Source organism: Loxodonta africana, chromosome 8 (genome assembly GCF_030014295.1).
Source record: "Loxodonta africana isolate mLoxAfr1 chromosome 8, mLoxAfr1.hap2, whole genome shotgun sequence".
Taxonomy (NCBI): domain Eukaryota; kingdom Metazoa; phylum Chordata; class Mammalia; order Proboscidea; family Elephantidae; genus Loxodonta; species Loxodonta africana.
Window position 1 is genome coordinate 71327482 of NC_087349.1, and position 23094 is coordinate 71350575.

Genomic DNA, 23094 nt, shown 5'->3' on the forward strand with positions numbered 1-23094 from the left:
TCAAGTTCTCAGAATAGAGGTCTTATACAATATTTGTCCTTTTGCAACTGATTAATTTCACTCAGCATAATGCCTTCCAGGTCAGTTGTGAGGATTTTTATTTTCTTTATGTTGAGGTGTAACCCACAGGGAAGGCTGTGGACTTTGATATTCATCGGTAAGTGCTTCCAGTACTCTTTGCTTTCAGCAACCAAAGTTGTGTCGTCTGCATGTCACAGGTTGTTGATGAGTCTTCCTCCAATCCTGATGCTCCGTTCTTCTTCATATAGTCCAGCCTCTCGGATTATTTGCTCAGCATACGGATTGAATAAGTATGATGAAAGGATACAACCCTGATGCATATCCTTCCTGACTTTAAACCACGCAATAACCCCTTGTTCTGTTCCAACGGCCACCTCTTGATCTGTGTACAGTTTTCTCATGAGCACAATTAAGTGTTCTGGAATTCCCATTTTTCACAATGTTATCCATAATTTGTTATGATCCACACAGTAAAATGCCTTTGCATAGTCAAAACACGGGTAAACATCTTTCTGTTATTCTGTGCTTTCATCCAAGATCCATCTGACATCAGCAATGATATCCCTGGTTTCACATCCTCTTCTGAATCTGGCTTGAGTTTCTAGCAGTTCTGTGTCAGTGTACTCCTGCAGCAGCTTTTGAATGATCCTCAACAAAATTTTGTTTGCATGTGATATTAATGATACTGCGTGATAATTTCCACATTTGGTTGGATCACCTTTCTTGGGACTAGGCATAAATATGGATCTCTTCTGGTCAGTTGGCCAGGTAGTTGTCTTCCAAATTTCTTGGCATAGATGAGTGAGCACTTCCAGAGCTGCATCCATTTGTTGAAACATCTCAGTTGGTATTCAGTCAATTCCTGGACCCTTGTTTTTCACCAATGCCTTCAGTGCAGCTTGGACCTCTTCCTTTGGTGCCATCGGTTCCTGATCGTATGCTACCTCCTTCAATGGCTGAAAGTCAACCAGTTCTTTTTGGTATAGTGGCTCTGTGTATTCATTCTATCTTAATGCTTCCTGCGTCGTTTAATATTTTCTCCGTAGAATCCTTCCTGTTCAACTCAAGGCTTGAATTTTTTCTTCAGTTCTTTCAGTTTGAGAAATGACGAGTGTGTGCTTCCCTTTTGGTTTTCTATCTCCAGGTCTTTGCACGTGTCATTATAATACTTTACTTTGAGATGATGTGATGAATAAAAAAAAAAAAAAAATTTTTTTTTTTTTGATGAATAGCAGAGCAAAATGAGATCATAAACTACGGTAAATGTAAAATAGCAGGCAAAGACCATGTTACCAGCTTGTGTCAGTCACTGTTGACTATAGCTAACAAGGTAGTACAATGAAGAGATGGACTCAGAAAATAATTGGCCAGTTCACAAGCTGTAATGACAGGGAATTGCGCATCTAGAAATTTGGAGACTGGTAGAGTTGAAAGATGCAATCGATTCTCATCTTCAGCCTGTATAAGATAAAAGTGAGGAGGCATTTGGCTACAAGGTCAATTAAACCAGTGAAACATATATGTAAATATATATAGAAAGATTTATTTTGAGGAAATGGCTTATGAAATTGTGGGGACTAAACCAAAAAACCGAACCAGTTGCCATCAATCATTTCTGACTCATAACGACCCTCTAGGGCAGAAAAGAACTGCCCCATAGGGTTTCCATGGCTGTGATCTTTATGCGAGCAGACTGCTGTGGAGTAGCTGGTGGGTTCAAACCGCTGACCTGATTAGCAGCTGAGTGCTTAACCACTGGCAAGTCTCAAGTCTATGGGCCACGTGGAAGGCTGGAGATATTCCCTGACTCACATGGTTGCAGGGGCTGATGAACCCAAAATCTGCAGGTCAGGCAGCAGGCTGCTGGTTCACGGGGTTGCAGGAGCTGGCGAATCCAAAACCTTCAGGTCAGGCAGCAGTCTCACGGCTTCTTACATCCCAAGAACCAGAGGTGAGAGGATGACAAGACAACTGCTGGATCGGAAAGAAAAAGCAAGCTTTGCCAGAATTGGATTCAGGCCACACCCCCAAGGAAACTCTCCTTCCAAATGATTGGCTGCTCACATCAAATCACAAAGTGAATAATGATTACATAATGTCTACCAAACCACGGAGAATCATGGCCTAGCCAAGTTGACACATAACATTAACCGTCACAGACTCTGAGCTGAAAATGATGACATGATAAGACTTTTAGGTTGTCTTCCTTAGGGAAAAGGGGGATGTATTTTAAGAAAGTAAAGGGAGAGATCTGAATGATTATGATCAGACTGTGGCAAGATCCAGTGGAAGCCTCTGTATAGGATAAGAGGCCCCAATATGATTTGCCTGCTGAGAACACCCTGGCCTGTTGGCTCAAGGACCTGTCCTTGGGCAGGTTTTAGCCTTGTCCAGGGTCTCCTAGGCAGGTCAGTTTTCTATGCTGCCCAGCATTTTCTGATGACATTGGCAGTCCATGTGCGTAGGGCCAGTCTAGGATGGTGTGTGAATCTCCGTGAGCCACCCTCTCAGCTAAACCCAGGAGGTTGTCGGTCGTTCATATCTTTGCTCTGGAGCAGACGCTGCTTCAGCCTCTGCAATCAGTTGGTAAAAGTGGTCTGCTCTTTGGCTGATGTCCCCTCTCAACACAGGAGCCTTTCTGGTGACCATCCATACAAGTAACAAAAGTTTATGAGGAGTAGAACTGAATTTTTGTTTTTTTCTTCGGATGTCTCATCCCCGTAGGAGCTTGCTTTATATGTCAGTCCAAGGGTTGTCAGTGGCCAGGTCGAATGGTCAAGCTGTTAGCTATAGTCCACTTCACAGTTTCTGTCTGCACCACTAAAAGTAGTCCTAACTGCAGCAGTTCCCCACAAGGTTTGGAGTCAAAAGTTTACAAATGTGTACATTAATGCATAAACATCATCAATACATGTAATAGGGCTTTGTAGGGTCCCCGAAGGGAATTATCCGTGGTTAGGTTTGGGCAAGGGTCTCAATGATGGTGATCTGAGACCCAGAAGTTTTCTTCATTTTGGTGCCAAGTGTTATAGAGATCACAGCCACATGTGCAATGGTATATAAAAATCCAAGGTATATAATTCTTCTCATTGAACTTTGATTGTAACATAAGGTCTTTGGTCCTCCCTGGTGACAAAGGGATCTCAGTCTTAATTATTTCTGAAAGTCAGAAGACCTGGACAAAGTTGGCATAGCCCTCAGTCATTTGTGGAGCCATGCCTCCACCATACCAAGCATGGGTTCAGCCCAGTTGCCTGGTAACATGGAAGCGGGCCCTCCTATTTTAGTTTTTCCCTCACTATTGCAGCTGCAACTATGTTGCTGCTCAGTTACCTTGGTGGGGGCAGTTAACAGAGGATTCCGGAGAGAGTCTCTAAGGTTCTTCAAGTTTGCTCAAAACAAAACCATCTGTAAGGGCTTTTTACTCTCTTATTGATTTATTTTTTTTCCCTGCTGCTTTAACTCTTGCTTTGTACCGGATGTTACAGGGTATTTTCTGTGCCAGTGACCTGCTTAGACCTTTCAGCTATCTCCGGTCTCATTGTTACAGGTCTTTGAGCAATGGCCAGGGAATTATTCCCCTAGTCCTTAAATCCCCAACTTTGCAAACCTGCAGGTAGCATTTCTAGTTGCTCATCCTGTTCATGAATGTGGCTGTTCAGTATGCCAGTCATGGCCACATGAAACTGCCACATATTCCTTTCCAGGTGTAACTCTTCCTGCAAAGCTCTTACGCATGCTTCAGCAGGTAGCTGAGCTTCGGTGGACAGTGGAAAACCCCAGAACAGTAGCTATTCCACGGCCACTACTGCTCTCCTATCTTCTTTTCCACACTTATGAAGGCCCATAACTAGGCTATGCTGCTTGGCATTTTGGGGGTGTCTCCACACTCACACGGCAGTCCACAAGCTTCAAAAATACAGGCCAGACCTCCACACGTGGAAGTCGCTGATCAACCTGGGATTTCCCCCACAGAGGCCTCACTCCCACTTGCCTTTTCCTCAGTCTCCTGGCTAGCTTGCCAATTGTCCAGGCGTGGACCAGTAACGTAAAATTTGCCTCCCAAAATGGTTAGTGCCAAGAGACTGAAGAAAGAGGTGGGCAATTCCAAGGTGTCAGCAAGAGAGTTTATAAGGAAGATTTACAGACAAAGTGAGTCCTGGGCAGCCGCAGGACCAAAGCAGATCTCCTTGCCCCACAGTGGGAGGGCAGAGGTTTTATAGTGGCAGTGGACAATAATGGCTACATGCCAGGGACTTACATAAGGATGATTTAGCAAACTGTTTTGTTTAGTGAGCTAGGGAATCACATGAAGGCGCTCATGTTCAGCCTCACAAGACCTGTTTCCCCTTCAGTCCATACCTTGAGGCCAGCTCCTACAATCTAGCACATTTCCCCTCTTTTGCTGTAGCATGAGAGACCCTGTTCTCTCCCTGCCAGGGACAGAAATAGAAGTGGGGTTGGTCAGGCGTCTTATGGTGTTCACACATGTGCAAGAGACAGAGAAAGTTACTGTGTGCCCAGAGCAGGGGGAAGGCTTTTCTGACAAGGAGAACGAACCATGAGAGAGAGGACAGCCCAATTCCCAGCCAGAGAATGATCTGGGCCCAAGGCCTTTACATAGTCAACCTGGATAGGAGGCTTAGAGGCAGACTATTCCCCTAACAATGTGTATGTACTATCTATGAAGATTTAATTAACTTAAAAATAAACCAATTTTCAATATTATTTATTATATACGTGAAAAGATTTTTCTCATGTCGTTCCAGAAGAAAGGTACTTAATACCTAAACCTGAAGAAAATCCTGTAGTCAGTATATTTACATAATTTGAAACAGTTAATTATCCTGAGCCCTTTATTAGAAAAAACTGAAATGATTTTAGATGTTCCCAGCTGTCCAGAGTTGCGTGCAGAATTCTGATTTTTACTTGATTCCTATTCTTTTAGATATCGTGTCTTTTCTCTCTGGAAGCATTTCGGATTTTCTTGAAGTTCAGAAATTTCTTTGCTTACTTCATTAGTACTGTTTTCTCTTGAATGTTTCTGAGAAAATTAACTCTGGCAAGGTGAAATGAGTCACAGAATCTCCACAAGGAGTATCATTAAGGAATCACAAATGACTGCTGGCTAGCTGTAATTTTGGATTGCCAAGTTGTCACTGCAAGGTGAGGGGAAGAAAGAAATTGCTCTAGACATCATACCCACTAAACCCATTGCCATCTAGTCGAATCATGGGGACCCTTTTTTATGAGGTTGTGTGTCAGTCAAAGGCACCCTGGTGTGCAGTAGTTACGTGCTTGGCTGCTAACCAAAGGTCAGTGGTTGGAATCCACCAGCCAATCTGCAGGAGAAAGATGTGGCAGTCTGCTTCCATAGAGATTTACAGCTTGGAAAGCCTATGGGGCAGTTCTACTCTGACCTACAGGGTCCCTATGAGTCGATGGCAATGGATTTTTTTTTTGTTTTGGTGTTATGCACTCTATATTTTCAAACCGAAAAGAGTTTAATAGTGAAAATTAGATAATTACAAAATCAGTGGGAGGCCTGGAGAAGGTTAGGGAGCTGTCTCTAGGCTTTTGGCTTCCAGGTTACACAATTGTATCTGCAATCTACTTTTCAGGAAGCTGGTACTGTTAATGTTTTTGCAGTTGATTTTGTTTTGGTTATGGTTATAGCCACCTGACATCCATGACACTTACCTCTCGATTCTAGAACAAGGAGCCTGGTCACTGCATTTTGGAGCTCATGCCTGTTGGAGTTTGCTGCCGCAACTGCAGGAAATTTGCTACTACCTTCTTTCTGCTTTCAAACTTTGAAAGGCTGTTTCATTGACACTATCTTTAAATCACATCTATAATTGCAGAGCTGAAGGAGTGAAAAATAAAGTTTTTATTCTAGTTCAGAGGAAGAGTGGATGGAAATTGATGCCCAGTGCCAATGGACAGTATCTAGCACAGTTTTCTCCTTTGTCTACTTAGCATTCATAACACCCTTCTGCATATCAAATTCTTCACAACAATAATAGCAAGAAAAACATGCTGCCAACACATGTAAGCCAGCTATTTCTCATATAAATGAAAATATTATCTCATTCACAACCATAATTTATACTTGTCCCCCTGGGGCATCTTAGATCTGACTCTAGTTACAGGTCGGGATGCAGTGAGGGGCTGTAATAGAGATGGGCTTGAGGAGAATCATATTATTCTTGTGATGTAATTGCGTCGGTTGAGGTCATTCATTACAGTGTCTACAAACAAGGCAGGTAGCCTCAACAGAGAGGGAAGAAGAGTCTAATTCTACTGACACATTCCACTGACAAAGGCTCGTGAGATTTCGAGACTTTCCAAATTTTCAAGGTACCATAAGAGCTACAGCTGCTAACCAAAAGGTTAGCAGTTCGAATTCACCAGGCGCTCTTTGGAAACGCTATGGGACAGTTCTACTCTGTCCTATAGGGCTGCTATGAGTCGGAATCGATTTGATGGCGATGGCTTTTTTTTTATTTATTCTGTCCTGATAGATATTCTAAATTCTTGAAAGCTTGCCTAAAATCCTAATTGTTGTCCTGCAACCTGTGGATTCAGACTCAGTGTCTGATTGTTGGCTACACCAGTCCTGTGACTACACAAGATGCGATTCTTTTAGAGCAGTGGTTCTCAATGGAGGTTTGGGGGGTAGAGAACGATTTTGCCCCCCAAGGGACATTTTGCAAAGTCTGGAGGCATTTCTGGCTGTCATAGCTTGGGGCAGAGGGTGCTACTGGCATCTAGTGGGTAGAGGCCAGGGATGCTACAATGCACCGTACCTCTGTCCCCACAACAAAGAGTTATCTGGTTCAAAATGTCAATGGTCTTTTGACTGAAGGAATAATGGATCTAAAAGCCAGTAGGTAGTATGAAGGATGGAATGCCACTTCTGGATCTTGAGAAAATATGGTATAGGAGAATGTGTGGCTTCCATTTGAGAGGAGTGCAGGGTAACTGTTTCTATTTTAGACAAGGAGGTGTAATATATTTATTTCCCAGTGCTGCTGTAAAGATTACCACAAATGGATTGTCTTAGAAGAACAGAAATTTATTCCTCACAGTTTTGGAGGCTAGAAGTCAGAAATTCCATCTGAGGGCTCAAGGAAGAATCTGTTCCATGCTTCTCTCCTGGCTTCTGATATAGAGTCTTTTTGTGGCTGTCTTCCGTCTGCGTCACCTCTGCCTCTGTGTCTCTTTTCCTCTTTTTATAAGGACAACAATCAGAATGGATTAAGGCTCCACCATAGTCCAGTTGGAGCCCTGGTAGCACAGTGGTTAAGAGCGTAGCTGCTAACCAAAAGGTGGCAGTTTGAATCCACCAGCAGCTCCTTAGAAACCCTATGGGGCAGTTCTACTCTGTCCTATATGGTCGCCGTGGGTAGGAATCGACTCGGCAGCAATGGGTTGGGTTTTGGTTTTGGTTTTGGATACCCAGTCTGGCCTCAAGTTAACTAATTACATCTGCAGAGATCTTATTTCCAATAGGGTCACATTTATAGGTACTGAGGGTTAGGACTTCAACATATCTTCTGAGGGGACACAAATCAACTCATAGCAATGGTCACTGAAAAGGAAGAAAGTTTACTTGGTAGGTTCATTAATTTTCAAATGGAAGTTTGGACAACACAATAAAAAGGCCTGGGTGAACACACAGCAGCACAGTTTGGGTTAGGGGACCAGAGCTTCAGAGAGATTGGTAGGGCTTTTCTTCTGAGGCACCTCTGGGAGGATTTGAGCCACCAACCTTTCTGTTAGTAGCCAGATGCTTAACCTTTTGTGCCACCGAGAGACTCCACATTTTTAGCAATAATGCAGAGAACAGAAATATGAAGATGCAATATAACTGGTACTACTAGTGTCATGGTGGAGTGGTGTTGGGCACTAGATGTAGGTCAGCGTTTAGGGAATCAGATTCTCAGCCTAGTCATGTTCTCTTACCCAGCTGGCCTCAAGTAGATTCCAACTCATGTTAGAGTCTAACTATGTGTGTCAGAGTAAAACTGTCCTCCATAGTTTTTCAAAGGCTGAATTTTTCAAGAATAAATATTTTGGCCTTCTTCTGAGGTGCTTCTGGGTGGACTTGAACCTCTAACCTTTCGGTTAGCATCTGAGAGGAGGTGGTCTCTACCCCAGGTCATTTGTGTATGTTATTTCCTTGGCCTGGAACACCTCTGTCTTCTTTTTCCTTTCCCTTGGCAAGCTCAGATACCTTGTGTCTAGATCTAAATATAGCTTTCTTTTGGAAGTCTTCCCTGAGTGTCTTCTCCTCCCTCGGCATGCATATTTTATCTCTGGTAGCTGTTCATAATATACAGTAATCATCTGTTTACTTGTTTGTATCAACCTCTGGCAGGAAAAAGACAATAACTGTCTTTACAAGGTGCAGCCTCTGGGTTGGCATCTTATTTCAAATCCAAATCAAACAAATTGCCATTGAGTTGATTCTGACTCGTGGTGATCCCATGTGTGTCGGTGTGGAATTGTACTCAGCAAGTGTTTTTTCTTTTTTTTGGTATTTTTAAAAATCTTTTATTGTGTTTTTGGTGAAAGTTTATACACCAAATTAGGTTCCTATTAACAATTCCCTGGAGAAGGACATCGTGCTTCGTAAAGTAGAGGGGTCATGGAAAAAGAAGACCCTCAACAAGATGGATTGACACAGTGGCTACAACAATGGGTTCAAGCGTAACAATGATTGTGAGGATGGTGCAGGACTGGCCAGTGTTTCGTTCTGTTGTACATAGGGTTGCTAGGAGTCGGAACCAACTTGATGGGACCTAACAACAACAACAACATATATATTGTTATAGAAGCCCTGGTGGTGCAGTGGTTAACATGCTACCTGTTAACCTAAAGACAAAAGTAAAATTTACATATGTTCATTAACTATGGTTATAATGATTGTAGAACCCTGGTACCTAAGGGTCCCTTGGAACCCAACAGCAACTCCTTAGGAGAAAGATGTGGCAGTCTGCTTCTACTAAGATTACAGCCTTGTAAACCCTATGGAACAGTTCTATGCTGTCTTTTAGGGTCCACTTGATGGAAACAGGTTTGGTTTTTTTTGGTTTTTATACATACTGTTCAGTGACATTGGTTACATTTTCTACATTGTGTCACGATTCTCATTATTTCTGTCTGGTTGTTCTGTTTTCATTAATCTAGCTCCCTTTCCCCCCCACTCCCACCCCCTCACATCTTCTCATTTTTGCTTTAGGGTTAATGTTGACTGTTCGGTCTCATACAGATGATTTTTTTTTTTATTTTTGAAGGTGCAGAGCACCCAAGGTGATATTTATTTTATGAGCCAATCTGTGATTTAGCTGAAAGGTGACCTCTGGGAGTGGTTTCAGTTCAAAGCTTGAAGGGTATATCAGGGTGATATCATCCGGGATTCCTCCTTGTTCTACTGCTCAGTAGGCTTCTAAATGGCTGCTTTTTCAGAAATAGAATCACCAGCCCTTTCTTTTGAGGTAACTTTGGATGAACCCAACCCTCCAACATTTTGGTTAGCCCAAAAGTGTTAACTGCTTGCAGCACTCAGGGCTTCCTAATATTTTATAGATTGCATTAAATAAATATTTATTTAAATTAAATGTTCTAAAATTTAATTCCAATCTATTTTTCCAGAAGAATTCAACCCATATTTCTTTAAATGGTAAGCTTCTCTACTTCAATATATGATTTGGTTCCTACAAATTTGATGTACACAGTCTTTTATAATGTTGTATTTCCCAGTGTTGCACAGATTGCCACTCAATGTGTACTTGTATAAATGAATTGAATCAGCTTCATCCAACCTTCCTTTCAGTATATAAACATTTTAAAAGCTATTAAATATTAACCTGTATGTGAATATACATGGCGATTGAAACTGTTTAAGGACTGCCATATCCAGTTGCACATATACTATCGTCATGTATCAATGGGCTTAACAATTCATCTTTAAAAAAATAAATTCCCCAAGTGGATGTAGTGCACTATGCCACATCATGTAGACACATCCTGAAATAATACACAGCATACTTGTGAGATGGAATATTTTCTCCTAGATGTATTCCTTTTTATCTTAGCAACACTATGTGCTTTATTTATGCAGAAATATCGGTCTGCAATACAATCATTCTAAACCAAAAAACCACACCGGTTACCGTCGCATCAAACCCGAGTTATAGCGACCCCATAGGACGGAGGAGAACCGCCCCATAGAGTTTCCAAGGAGCTGTTGGTGGATTTGAACTGGCCACCTTTTGGTTAGCAGCCGAGCTCTTAACCACAGCACCACCAGGGCTCCGGAATTATTATAACCACAGTTTGGTTATAGTAAAACAGGACTTTTGTCTCTGTTTTTTGGTAGTGACTTAAAGCAGTAATCGTCCCTTTGTGGAAAGTTTATTCTGAGTAAATTTTTTAAAACAAAAACTAGAAACCAAGATCTGCCTCCCCTGGCTTTGGTCTGAGGGCAGGGCGCAGTGATTTGTGGGTGGAGCCTCACAGAGTCTGGGAGGGCAGTTTGCTCCTGCTCGGCACTACTCGGCTTCCCTTGGTTCCGCTCGGCTCCGTTCGGCTCCGTTCGGCTCAGACTCCGGCAGGGAGCATTCGATCTGGCGCACGCGCTCTCGACTCCTACGGCTCTCCGGGCCGTGCTGTGTCTCCTGTTTTTACTTCCTTCTCCTTAGAGCTGTATCCGGGTCGTTGCCTCACCTATTGTCTCAGGCAACCGGCCTCAGACTGTGCAAATTCCGGGTCTTTTGTTTCTAATGCAGGCTAATAAAGTTTTTCTTTCTTTTATTTTTTTCTTCTAGTTTTAACGGGGAAATTAACACCCCAGGGCCGCCGGGTTAGTCGCGCTGGCTGGGCCAGAGGGCGCCTCTGGCCGGGGTACGCCGTGGGAAGGGACGCGAGCGGCCGGGGCTGGTTCTGCGAGAGCTCGGGGCGGGAGGGGAACCGTGGGCTGCTTTTGCTGCGCCCCGACCGGGTTGGCGGCGTCGCCGATTTTAAATAGCATCCTTCGGATTTGCCTCCGCTGCCCCACTCCCGATCTCGGCGCTGCCTGGGCTCCCGCATCCTCTCCCTAGGTCTCCTCCAAACGATCACCTCACGGATTCCTTAGTAAGTGTGTCCGAGGCCTCCGAGGGGAGAGAGGTCTATTTAAGCCCTTTTGAATAGCCGGAGGAACGGGGCGGGAGGGGGTGAGGCGGGAACCCTTCGTGGGCGGTACCCCTCCAGGGTATGCGGGCATGAATACGGCTTCTTTTATTCCCTGGGCTGTGCGTTACGTTGTCTAAATGAGGGATTGCGTGCAAGTCGCAGAAGCATTTCCACAAGACGTGGAAATAGAGTCAGCTTCGATTTTGGCCCATCTGGGTTTGCGTTAAGGAGCCCTGATGGTGCAGTGGTTAAAGCGCTGGCTGCTGACAGGCTAAAGGAAGGTCAGTAGTTGGAACCCAGTCGTCGCACCAGCCGCTCTGCGGGAGAAAGATGTGGCAGTCGGTTTAGTAAAGATTAGTCTTGGAGACCCTGTGGGAGCAGTTCTACTCTGTTCTATAGGGTCACTACGAGTTGAACGGACTGGATTGCAAGGTTTTTTGTGTGTGTGTGTGTGGTGAGGGTGGTGTTTGTGTTGGCTGTACCCCGGGGCTGGAGCTGCCCATGAAGCCTCCCAGCCCTTCCCAGCCTTGTCCTCACCCCAAACACTCCTCCACCCCCAGACAGCTTTTGCTGAAAACTGGATAAGACAAAGATTTCCTGTGCAACGGCTTCTTATCTTCCCACAGAACCATGGTTCCCACTGTGCTTGGTGTGATTGTGAATGACAATGTAATGTTTTTCTCTTAACAGTGGATCGCAGCTCCAAGAGGAGGCAGGTGAAGCCTTTGGCAGCTTCTCTGCTAGAAGCTCTCGATTATGATAGTTCAGATGACAGTGATTTTAAAGTTGGAGATGCTTCAGGTAAATGTTTCCTTCTCTCTTCCCTTTTTCCAGCTTTCTGGAGTTGGGCCTATTTTCAGACTTCCTTCTTTTTTTAAGAATCAGTTTTGGTTAAATGCCAATTTAAAGTTAAAGCATACAAACTTCATTTTTTTTGTCCATTTGATTTCCTGTATTTCCCAAGATCCTGTCACTATCTGCTCTCATTGCTTATTTTTGTTGCTGCTTATTCAGAGGTAGTTAGCAAGCAGGGAAAGACTTATTCCAAAGATGCAAAAGTGTTTTCCCTATTTTACACGATAAAATATACTTATGCATATTTCATGGGTAGAAAAAAAAAAATCAAGGGATATCCAGAAGTAGAATAATATCCTGAGAGTAATGTAGGCCATAAACAACCCATGAGCAGGATTCTTCTTACATTCTTCTTCTTCATTTGGCACCCCCATCCCTGGGAGTTTTGTTTATTGGCTTTAGCTAGAATAAAAACTGTAACTTTAAGTTGTAGTAGATGCTACAACTTGTGCTTTGGGCCTTTCAGAAATCTCTGAGGCATAAAACATGCATGCTTGCTCATCATATTTTATGATTTTAACAGTAATTAAATTTTTAAAAGGTAATTCGTATGTAAATTGGAAAATATACAAAAGTATGGCTCTCTTTTGTAGCTTCTTTTCAGTACACAACTTTTAATTGAAAGAATCTGAAAAACAAAATTATGTGAAAAATACTAATAAACACACATGAGAAATGAAAATTACTTATTCTGTCCCTTTTATGGAAGCTTAAATAAAGTAAGAAGTTAAAGTCCTTCCAATTTCATCCTTTTACTGGTTTTTAAGTATCCTTTCAGAGAGTTTACTAGACTTAACTTCCCTTCCTTCTGGTTTTTCCATGTGAGGAATGGTAGGAAGACATGAAATTAGATTATGCTGTGTTACTTTTATTACTTTTAGTAACATCGACAAACAATATTTGCATTGTGCTTTACTGAGAATTTTTCTATTTAAAGTGAAGGAGATACTATTTTACAGATTAACGAACAGGCTACTGAGCTTAAAGAACTTGCATGAGGTCACTCAGGTGGTAATAGATCTAATTCATGTCTTTTGACTCCAAAATACTTTCACTGTTTAATCCCAAGAAGAGATAGATGTTGTCATGGATTGAATTGTATCCCCCCAAAATCTGTGTTAATTGGCTAGACTGTAATTCCCAGTATTAAGTGGTTGTCCATCATTTTGTGATCCATGTGATTTTCCTGTGTGATGTAAATCCTAATCTCTGCCCGTGGTTAATGAAGCAAGATTAAGTTATGTTAAAGAGAATTAGGGTGGAATGTAACACCCTTACTTAGGTCACAACCCTGATCAGATGTAAGGGTAGTTTCCCTGGAGTGTGGCCTGCATCACATTTTATCTTAGAAGAGATAAAAGGAGAGAAGCAAGCAGAGAGATGGGGACCTCCTACCACCAAGAAGGCAGAGCTGGGAGCAGAGTGTCCCTGTACTGAGAAACTTTTAGACCAGGGGAAGATTGAAGGCAAGGACCTTCTCCCTGAGCTGATAGAGAAAGCTTTCCCCTGGAGCTGGCACACTGAATTCAGACTTCTGTCTTCCTAGACTGTGAGAGAATAAATTTCCTTTGTTAAAGGCATCTTCTTGTGGTATTTCTGTTATAAAAGCACTGGATAACTAAGAATTTGGTACCGGGAGTGGGATGCTGCACTAACAGATACCTAAAATGTGAAAGTGGTTTTGAACTTGTGAGTGGTAGAGGCTGGAAGAATTTTAAAGTGCCTAATAGTAAAATCCTAGATTGCCTTGAAGAGAATGTTGGTGGAATTATGGATTTCAGACAATCCTGGTGAGGGCTCAGAAGGAAGTGAGGAGAACTGTAACACCAGAGATGGCACAGATGGCAAGAAGCAGCAGCAGCAGAGAGATGGCAGCAGCAGAACTAGGAGACCAGTGCAAGACGGTATGAGAGCCGACCCATGGAGCAAGCGAGCTGAGTGCCTTTGCTCAGGAGGCTTCCTGGTGGAGTGGGGTGCCTCCAGGCACTTATCAGTAGAACCAAAGAGCTTTGGAACACTTACCCAAGCAGGGCAGATGCCAGGCCAGTCCAAAGGCCTGAGGGACCAGGAGGCCAAGTAACCAGGAAGCAGAAGCTAAGAGACAGGGAACACAGAAAGCAGAGCTGCCTCAGTCTCAAAGGGTAAGGCCATGACCTCTGGAGTTTCAAAGGGTGGAGCCATGGCCTCTGGGGTTTCAAAGGGTGGGGCCACAGCCTTCTGGTTTTCGAAGAGTCAGATCTTCACCAACTCGGTTTTGGGAGTGTGGGGCAGCCTTTCACAAGTGCCAGTGGGATGGGGCCAGATCTACTGCCCAAAAATGAGGGGACGGGGCTGCCATGTCCAAGGAGCAGAAGAATGGGACCTGTTGGAGCTGAGGGTGTGGGGTCATCACTCAGACTAGGACAGAGTAGAACTGCCCCATAGAGTTTCCACGGAGCGGCTTGTGGATTTGAACTGCCACTCTTTTGGTTAGCAGCCGAACTCTTAACCACAGTACCACCAGGGCTCCAACTAGGAGAATGGGGCCACCCAAATGTGAGGGAGCAGAGTTACTGTTCCAGTGGGCCTGGAAGGTGGAGCTGAATGAAACCCAGGACTGAAGACCTCCATCCACAATCTGGAGAGGGTAGCCAATATCCAGAGTCTGGAGGGCAGGGCCACTGCCTAGATAGTCTCAGAGAACAGAGGATTATTTTCAAGCCCTGAAAGCTAATGTAAATTATTCTGCTGGATTTCTGACTTGCTTGGTCCTGTTGTCCCCTTTTTCTTCCAGTTTCTCACATTTGTAACGAAAATGTCTAGCTTATGCCTATTCCACCATTGTGCTTTGGAAGCAGATAACTTGAAGTTTGTCCCAGGATGGATTTGAACTTGCAGTTGATTTAAGACTTTTGCTGTGATATGATGGGGTGAATGTGTTTTACATGTGGAAAGGACATGAATTTTGGGGGTAAAGAGTGAAATGTCATAGATCGAATTGGCTTCCCCCCAAATTTATGTCAACTTGTCTAGATCATGATCCCCAGTATTATGTGGTTGTCCACCATTTTGTGATCCCTGTGATTTTCCTATGTGTTGTAAATCCTAATCTCTGCCTGTGGTTAATGAAGCAAGATTAGGTTATGTTAAAGAGTATTAGAGTGGGATACAACACCCTTACTTGGGTCACAGCTCTGATTATCTTTAAGGGGAGTTCCCCTGGGGTGTAGACTACATTACTGTTTATTTTACAAGAGATAAAAGGAGAGAAGCAAGCGGAGAGATGGGGACCTCCTACCAGCAAGAAAGCAGAACTGGGAGCAGAGTGTGTCCTTTGGACACAGGGTCCCTGCACTGAGAAGCTCCTAGACCAAGAAGATTGATGACAAGGATCTTTCTCCAGAGCTGACAGGAAGCCTTCCCCTGGAGCTGGTGCCCTGAATTCAGACTTTTAGCCTCCTAGACTGTGAGAGAATAAATTTTTGTTTGTTATAAAGCCATCCTCTTGTGGTATTTCTCTTACAGCAGCACTAGATAACTCAGACAGTTCTCTTAAACTACATGGATATTGTGGTTACCTTATTTAGTTCCTCTTAGCAATCAGAAGTTGATAAGTTTAAGTGCTTTTTGGCTCTTAAATTCTTATATTTAGTCCATTTACTGATGTTTGGTAGTTTACAAAAAAGAAAAAAGACAAGGATGGGAAATGTATACCTAGTTCTCTTGATGAAACTTTGATAGATAAGTATATTCTCTTTGGTTAGAATGTAGTTTTTCGTTTATCGTAGATGTTATGGTAAAAGTTGCAAGCTGAGACAATAATAGTTAAGTCTCAGAGTATGAATTCTTTAAATACCCTTATGGGAAAAATACCAAAGCTTATTTTCTTTAAGTATTCTGTGTAATTATTTTTGTCACAATAAATCTTGAGTTTGTAGATAATGTTTTTCTTTTTTAGTGAGATGGAGTCATTCACAGGTATCACTTTCCTTTACAAGGAATAAGACAATCTAGAGATTCAAAGATAAACTGCATTCTCGTAACAATTTATGGTGTCATGTTAAGTAGAGATTTTGACTTTGATAAATCATAATCAGAATTGATGGGAACTGTTTGTTAAAGCTGGTCGGTTGAGTTTTGTTAGGCTGATTTTTTTTTTTTTTTTTTTTAATTAGAATTTGAGTGCTTTTAGGGATGATATATACACTTTTTGTCTCCCCTTGTCATATTTGGTCTGTTCCACTAGGCCTTTGCCTCTTTGCCCCATAAAAAAAATTTTATAGGGGGCTTAAATTTGTGACTTAAGGTCATTGTTGCACATTATTTATTTCTTTTAATTATCTATTACCTTATTTTTCTTGGAGCCCTAGTGGTGCAGTGGTTAAATGTTCACTGCTAAGCAAGAGGTTGGCAATTCAAATCCACCAGCCGCTCCCTGAAAACCCTATGGGGCAGTTCTACTCAGTCCTATAGGGTCGCTATGAGTTGGCATCGACTTGATAGCAGTAGATTTGGTTTCGGGTTTGGTTATTTATTTTAATTATCTGTGTAGTTCTTGGTACACTAATGCAAATGAGAGTTTAGTAGAAAATATCTCATTTAAAATAATTAACAGTTAACAGAAACTGAATCACATCTTCTACTATTGTTTCACTGTGTATTGGTGCCCTCCTGTAGCTAAGATGTTGGCTTAGTCTAGATTACTGATGGTTTCTGTTTGAATCTTTTCTCTTCTTCCTGAGATAGTGTGTTTAGTTGGACTTTACAGAAAATAAGACATTAGACATATTACTGGTTTTCAAACATGTGGAGGTCGTGCAAGCCTAAGCTTTCTTATGGAGAGATTAAACTGGCGATGAAGAAATAGTAGCTAAACACCTGTCATGACCATAGCTTCTTGCAAAACATGCTGTAGAAGTGATTTGTTGACTTTATTGTACTTATGGCCCAAATGGTTAGATTGATTGGCTTCAGATTTTGTTAACTGGATTCTGTACAACAATTTCTTCTGATCTTCATCTCGAAATTTAAAATTCTGGCTATAATACTTTTATATTTCTGTTTCGCTTTAATAGTAAATATAGAAAACACTGAAAGGTTATTATATTCAGCAACCTTGCAGATAAATAATTTTATTCACATACTTTTTAGATGATAAAATAGGAAAAAATCAACATTGTTGAAAAATGACCTGCCAATAAGATTGGCAAGTGGTCGTTAATAAAGGTAGTAATTGTAAGACTCTACCTTTAGAAAATTAAGGAACTGAAAATAGCTTATTTTTAATCCCTAAAGTGAAAGCAGAGCTAAATTTCCCATTTTTGAATGAAAACGGTCAAATATGTTTTAAAGTTAAGTCCAGAATAGGGTATTAGTATATCAGAATTATGGTGATAACCACCAGAAGAACCACATATAGAAATATTAGGTGGAACCATGTAAGGTACCAGTTTTGTAGGTCTAAGGCAATACTGGTAATTTCATTTTACATCCTACTTAAAGTGATTGTATTTGAGATTTGGTCCTAGGGTTGGGGATAGTATAGGAGACTTATTTATGTTTAATAATCTGCTGTATAAATGAAATACTTTTAAATATGCATTCATGTATTACTTTTATTAAACAGGACAAACTAGCAATGCCATGTGCCCCCCTCCCCCACACTCCCCCACCAAAGGAAAAGTTTGGCTTTAGACCTTGAACAATGGTTCGTTTAGTTAGGTTACATTACCAGAAAATAGTTTAACTGGAAGAACAGTCAGAGACTTCATCTTTTGTGCTCATCTGATTTTGGATAAGTGGATCAAGATATGTTCATTGACCATCTGTAATTTTCCATAGCACTTTGCTAGGTGTTTTAGTGAATTCACAAGGCAATAATAATGACAATAGAATAGTTAAATAAATAAAATGTGGAATAGATCATACAAGAAATGATTGGTTGTTGTATCACTTACTTAGTTCAAGCCTTCGGAAGAGATCGGACTGCTTTAGACTGGATTGATCTAGAAAAAAATTCATTGAGGAAATAAAAGTTGAACTATGAAAGAGATAAAACATTTAGATAAACAACAATTTAGGTGGGGAGAATATTAAGTGTACAAGTGTGGAGACAGGGAAATGTCATGTGTATTTGGGGATCAGAATTGGGTAAAAGAATAGTAGAAGAGATAAACTTGGGAAAATAGAATGAGATCAAATTGAAGCCTTATATATCACGCCAGGGTTTCTTAACCTTGGCACTGTTAACATTTTGTGTTGCGTAATTCTTTGTCGTTGGGGGCTGCCCTGTGGATTCTGGGATGTTGAGCGGCATCCCTAGCCTCTACCTACTAGATACCGATAGCAGTCCTTCCCCCCACCCTGCCACGTTTTTGAGGCAACCATTGTTCCCTGGGGGTTGTCTCTACTTGAGAACCACTTGTCTACATTTACCCAGAAAACCCAAGCTGACACAGCTGGAACTAGAGTCAGAAGTACAGGATTAGTTGACAAGACTTGTTGACTGGTTAGTTACTTTTAAGAGATGTATAGGATGAGTCAAAGATGACCCTAAGGGAATAACCTTGAATAACCAGTAGACTGGTGATCTGTCTGTTATTTATTATGTACATTTATAGTACTAATCACTGTTGCACTAGAACAATGAACCAAATGTTTAAAGTTGAAATTGTTGAAAAGATGATTATATTGTACAGTTAACGTGAAACTCTGAATTAAATCTTACTGATTTTATTATTGTTTAATATTTATTATGGGGAAAACTTAAGCATTGATTATTATAGTATTGATGGTTGATATTGATTAAATTATTTTGATTTTATTAATTTTATGAAGAGATTCTCGAAGGTTGTTTTTTTAATTCTATATAAACAATTCTCATATTATGTGTTAGTTGAAATAGCTATTGTTAGAGAGATTTTCATATATTGTACCTTTTGAGAAAGTTTTTTGCCTTTCATTTAATTCATTGGGAAGTAGGGATTTCAATTAAAAAATGTTTTTAATGTCAACAAGTTTATTGTAGAGTTGAAATTTACTCTGTTGTTATGCCTAAGATAGCCGTATTTGAAGTAGCTGGCCCACTAGCCTGGTCTTTTTTTTTGAAGGTGTAAGAATGATGAATTTGGACCATGGCGTAGAATCATCCTTTGAGTTTGTAGTAATTGGAATTTTTTTCTTTGCAGCCTATAAAATTATAATTATGGACAGCCAAGGACCCTGATTTTTCTTATTATCGTTATTACCAAACTGTGTTTCTAACTAGATACTGTTTACCTTTATCCTTGAAGGGCACATGTACCAAAAGAAGTGCTGACTAATCAGATCAAGTATTTTTCAGAGATCAAAGAAAGATAAGATTTGATAGATTCTTTATCCTTGCAGTTGGATTATGGCTAGTATGGTATATTTGGAGAATGAAGGGTTGGGTAAACTCCTAGGGTTTGAATTTGTGGGAAAATTTCACATTCTTCTATTGATAAGTAATTATTTTAAAGCATTTAGTTTTTTTTTTTAATTGATTTTTATTCAGGCATGATTACAAAACAAAAACAAGGAGTACCAATTTCTCTCTACTTTAAAAGAGTAATAATTTAATATTAAGGCATTGACAATGAAAACCAAAACAAAACCACAAAAATCCTTGACATTCTATAAAATTTATCAAATTATAGCAAAGTTGAATTGACCTCAATTCTAATCAGGTACCCACATTTCCGCCCAGTTTACTTTTTTATCTATCATTATGTTTTCATTGTGAAAAAAGGCCTATTCAGAAGGACCTTTTCTTTTTATCCTCGATTCCCAATTAACTATGGCATTCCTTATAAGATATTTTAACATTTTTCATCAGTGTCTGTAAGAGTCCCTTTGCCTTAGAAGTGCTTAGTCAACTCTGCTTATTATTTATTAGGTCCTTATATAGAAATGGAGCCCATTGATGGGGCCAACAGTTGATATGCTTGGCTGCTGACCAAAAGATTGTAGGTTTGAGCCCACCCATAGGAAGAAGAAAGTCCTAATGATCTACTCCCCAAAAGTCAGCAATGGAAAACCTTTTGGAGAACAGTTGTACTCTGGCACACATGGGGTTGCCGTGAGTCGAGCTGACACGATGGCAACTGGTTTATATTAAAACTATTTTCATATATAAGATTTTTATGTATTATACTGTATATAATATGCTGTTGCTGTTACTAGGTACCCTCAAGTCAGTTCTGACTCATAGTGACCCTGTCTACAACAGAATGAAACACTGCCGGTTCTTGGCCATCCTCACAGTTGTTGCTGTGTTTGAGCCCATTGTTGCAATTACTGTGCCAATCCATCTCATTGACGGTCTTCCTCTTTGTCATTGACCCTCTACTTTACTGAGCATTATGTTCTTCTACAGGGACTGGTACCTCCTGATAACATGTCCTCCAAAGTACGTGAGATGAAGTCTTACCATCCTCGCTTCTAAGGGGCATTATGGCTGTACTTCTTCCAAGACAGATTTGTTTGTCCTTTTGGCAGTCCACAGTATATTCAATATTCTTCACCAACACCATAATTCGAAGGCATCAGTTCTTCAGTCTTCCTTATTCATTGCCTAGCTTTCACATGCATATGAGGCTATTGAAAATACTATGGCTTGATTCAGGCACACATCAGTCCTTAAAGTGACGTCTTTGCTTTTTAACAGTATAAAGAGGTCTTTTTCAGCAGATTTGCCCAGTGCAATATGTTGTTTGATTTCTTGACTGCTGCTTCCATGGGCATTGATTGTGGATGCAAGTAAAATGAAATCCTTGAACAAATTCAATCATTTCTCCGTTTATCATGATGTTGCTTATTGCTTCAGATGTGAGCATTTTTGTTTTCTTTATATTGGGATGCAGTCCATACTGAAGACTGTAGTCTGCTCTTCGTCAGTAAGTGCTTCAAGTTATCTGTGCTTTAAACAAGCAGGGTTGTGTCATCTGCATGACACACGTTGTTAATGAATCTTCCTCCAATCCTGATGCCCATTCTTCTTCACATAATCCAGTTTCTTGAATTATTTGCTCAGCATACAGTTTTATGGTGAAAGGTTACAACTCTGAAGTACATCTTTCCCGATTTTAAACCACACAATATCCCCTTGTTCTGTTTGTAGGACTGCCTCTTTGTCTATGTACAGGTTCTGCATGAAAACAAGTGTTTTGGAATTCCCAGTCTTTGCTATGTCATCCATAATCTGTTACAGTCCACACAGTCGAATGTCCTTGCATAGTCAACAAAACACGGGTAAACATCTTTCTGGTATTCTCTGCTTTCATCCGAGATCCATCTGATGTCAACAATGATATCCCTCATTCCACGTGCTCTTCTGAATTCAGCTTGAATTTCTAGCAGTTCCCTGTCAATATACTGCTGTAACCGTTTTTGAATTACTTTCAGCAAAATTTTACTTGTGTGTGATATTAAGGATATTGTTTGATAATTTCCACATTTGTTGAATTGCCTGTCTTTGGGATGGGCACAAATATGGATCTCTTCCATTATGTTGGCTGAGTAGTTGTCTTCCAGATTTCTTGATACAGGCTAGTGAGCATCTCTAGTGTTGCATCTGGTTGTTGAAACATCTCAATTAGTGTTCTGTCAATTCCTGGAGGCTTGTTTTTTGCCAGTGCCTTCAGTGCAGCTTGGTCGTCTTCCTTCAGTGTGATTAGTTATTGATCATATATTGCCCCACGAAATGGATGAATGTCGACCAGTTCTCTTTGGTACAGTGATTCTGTATTCCTTCCATTTTCTTTTGACATTTCCTGCAAGTCGTTAAATATTTTGCCCATCTTGTTGTTATATGCCCTTGAGTCGGTTCGGATACATAGTGAACCTATAGGACAGAGTAGAACTGCTCCATAGGGTTTCTGAGGAGCAGCTGGTATGACCTTTTGGTTAGCTGCCAAGCTCTTAACCACTGTGCCACCAGAATTCTGTTTTTGCCCATAGAACCTTTCAATATTGCAACTCTAGGACTGAATTTTTTCTTCAGTTCTTTCAGCTTGAGAAATGCTGAGTGTGTTCTTCCCTTTTGTTTTTTTAACTCCAGGTCTTTATACATTTCATTATAATTCTTCACTTTGTCTTCTCGAGCCACCCTTTGAAGTGTTCTGTTTAGCTCTTTTCCTTAATCATTTCTTCCATTCACTTTAGCTACTCTCTGTTCTAGGACAAGTTTCAGAGTTTCTTCTGACACCCATTTTAGTCTTTTCTTTCTTTCCTGTCTTTTTATGACCTTTTCCTTTCTTCATGTATGGTGTCCGTGATGTCATTCCACAACTTGTCTGGTCTTCAGTCATTAGCGTTCAGTACATCAAATCTACTCCCGAGACGGTCTCTCAATTCAGGTCTGATATGCCCAAGAGTGTACTTTGGCTCTCGTGGACTTGTTTTAATTTTCTTCAGCTTCAACTTGAACTTGCATATGAACAATTGATGATCTGTTCCAAAGTTGGCCCCTGACCTTGTTCTGACTGCTGATATTGAGCATTTCCATCGTATTTTTCCACAGATGTAGTCGATTTGATTCTTGTGTATTCCATCTGGTGAGGTCTTTGTTTGTACTTGCAGTTTATGTGTTGAAAAAAGTATTTGCAATGAAAAAGTTGTTGGTCTTGCAAAATTCTATCGTGCTATGTCCAGTGTTGTTTCTATCACTAAGGCCATGTTTTTCAACCTCCAGTTCTTGTTTCCAACTTTTGTATTCCAATCGCCGGTAATTATCAATGTATCTCAGTTGCACATTTGATCAAATTCAGACTACAGAAGTTGGTAAAAATCTTCAATTTCTTTATCTTTGGCAATAGTGGTTGGTCCGTAAATTTGAATAATAGTCATATTAACTGGTCTTAGCATGTAGATATTATCCTATCACTGACAGTGTTGTATTTCAGGATAGATCTTGAAATATTCTTTGTGACGATGAACGTGACACCATTCCTTTTCAATTTGTCATTCCCAGCATAGTAGACCATATGATTGTCTGATTCACAATGGCCAATACCAGTTCATTTCAGCTTACTAATGCCT

The 23094-nt window shown here is 40.9% G+C and overlaps 1 protein-coding gene across 7 annotated transcripts in view; it reads left to right on the forward strand.

Annotated features, from left to right (window-relative positions):
- The first annotated feature begins 10624 nt into the window (after positions 1-10624).
- Positions 10625-23094, forward strand: part of PHF14 (PHD finger protein 14) — a 206111-nt gene continuing 193641 nt past the window's right edge. For 3 of the 7 annotated variants that reach the window (XM_064290018.1, XM_064290020.1, XM_064290019.1), the window contains exons 1-2: positions 10628-11163; positions 11893-12003. In XM_064290018.1, coding sequence (XP_064146088.1) covers position 11163; positions 11893-12003 — 112 coding nt within the window. In that variant the 5' untranslated portion in view covers positions 10628-11162. Of the gene's footprint in view, positions 11164-11892; positions 12004-23094 lie in introns of all 7 variants that reach the window. The other 4 variants (XM_064290016.1, XM_064290017.1, XM_010587246.3 and 1 more) reach the window with 2 other exon arrangements.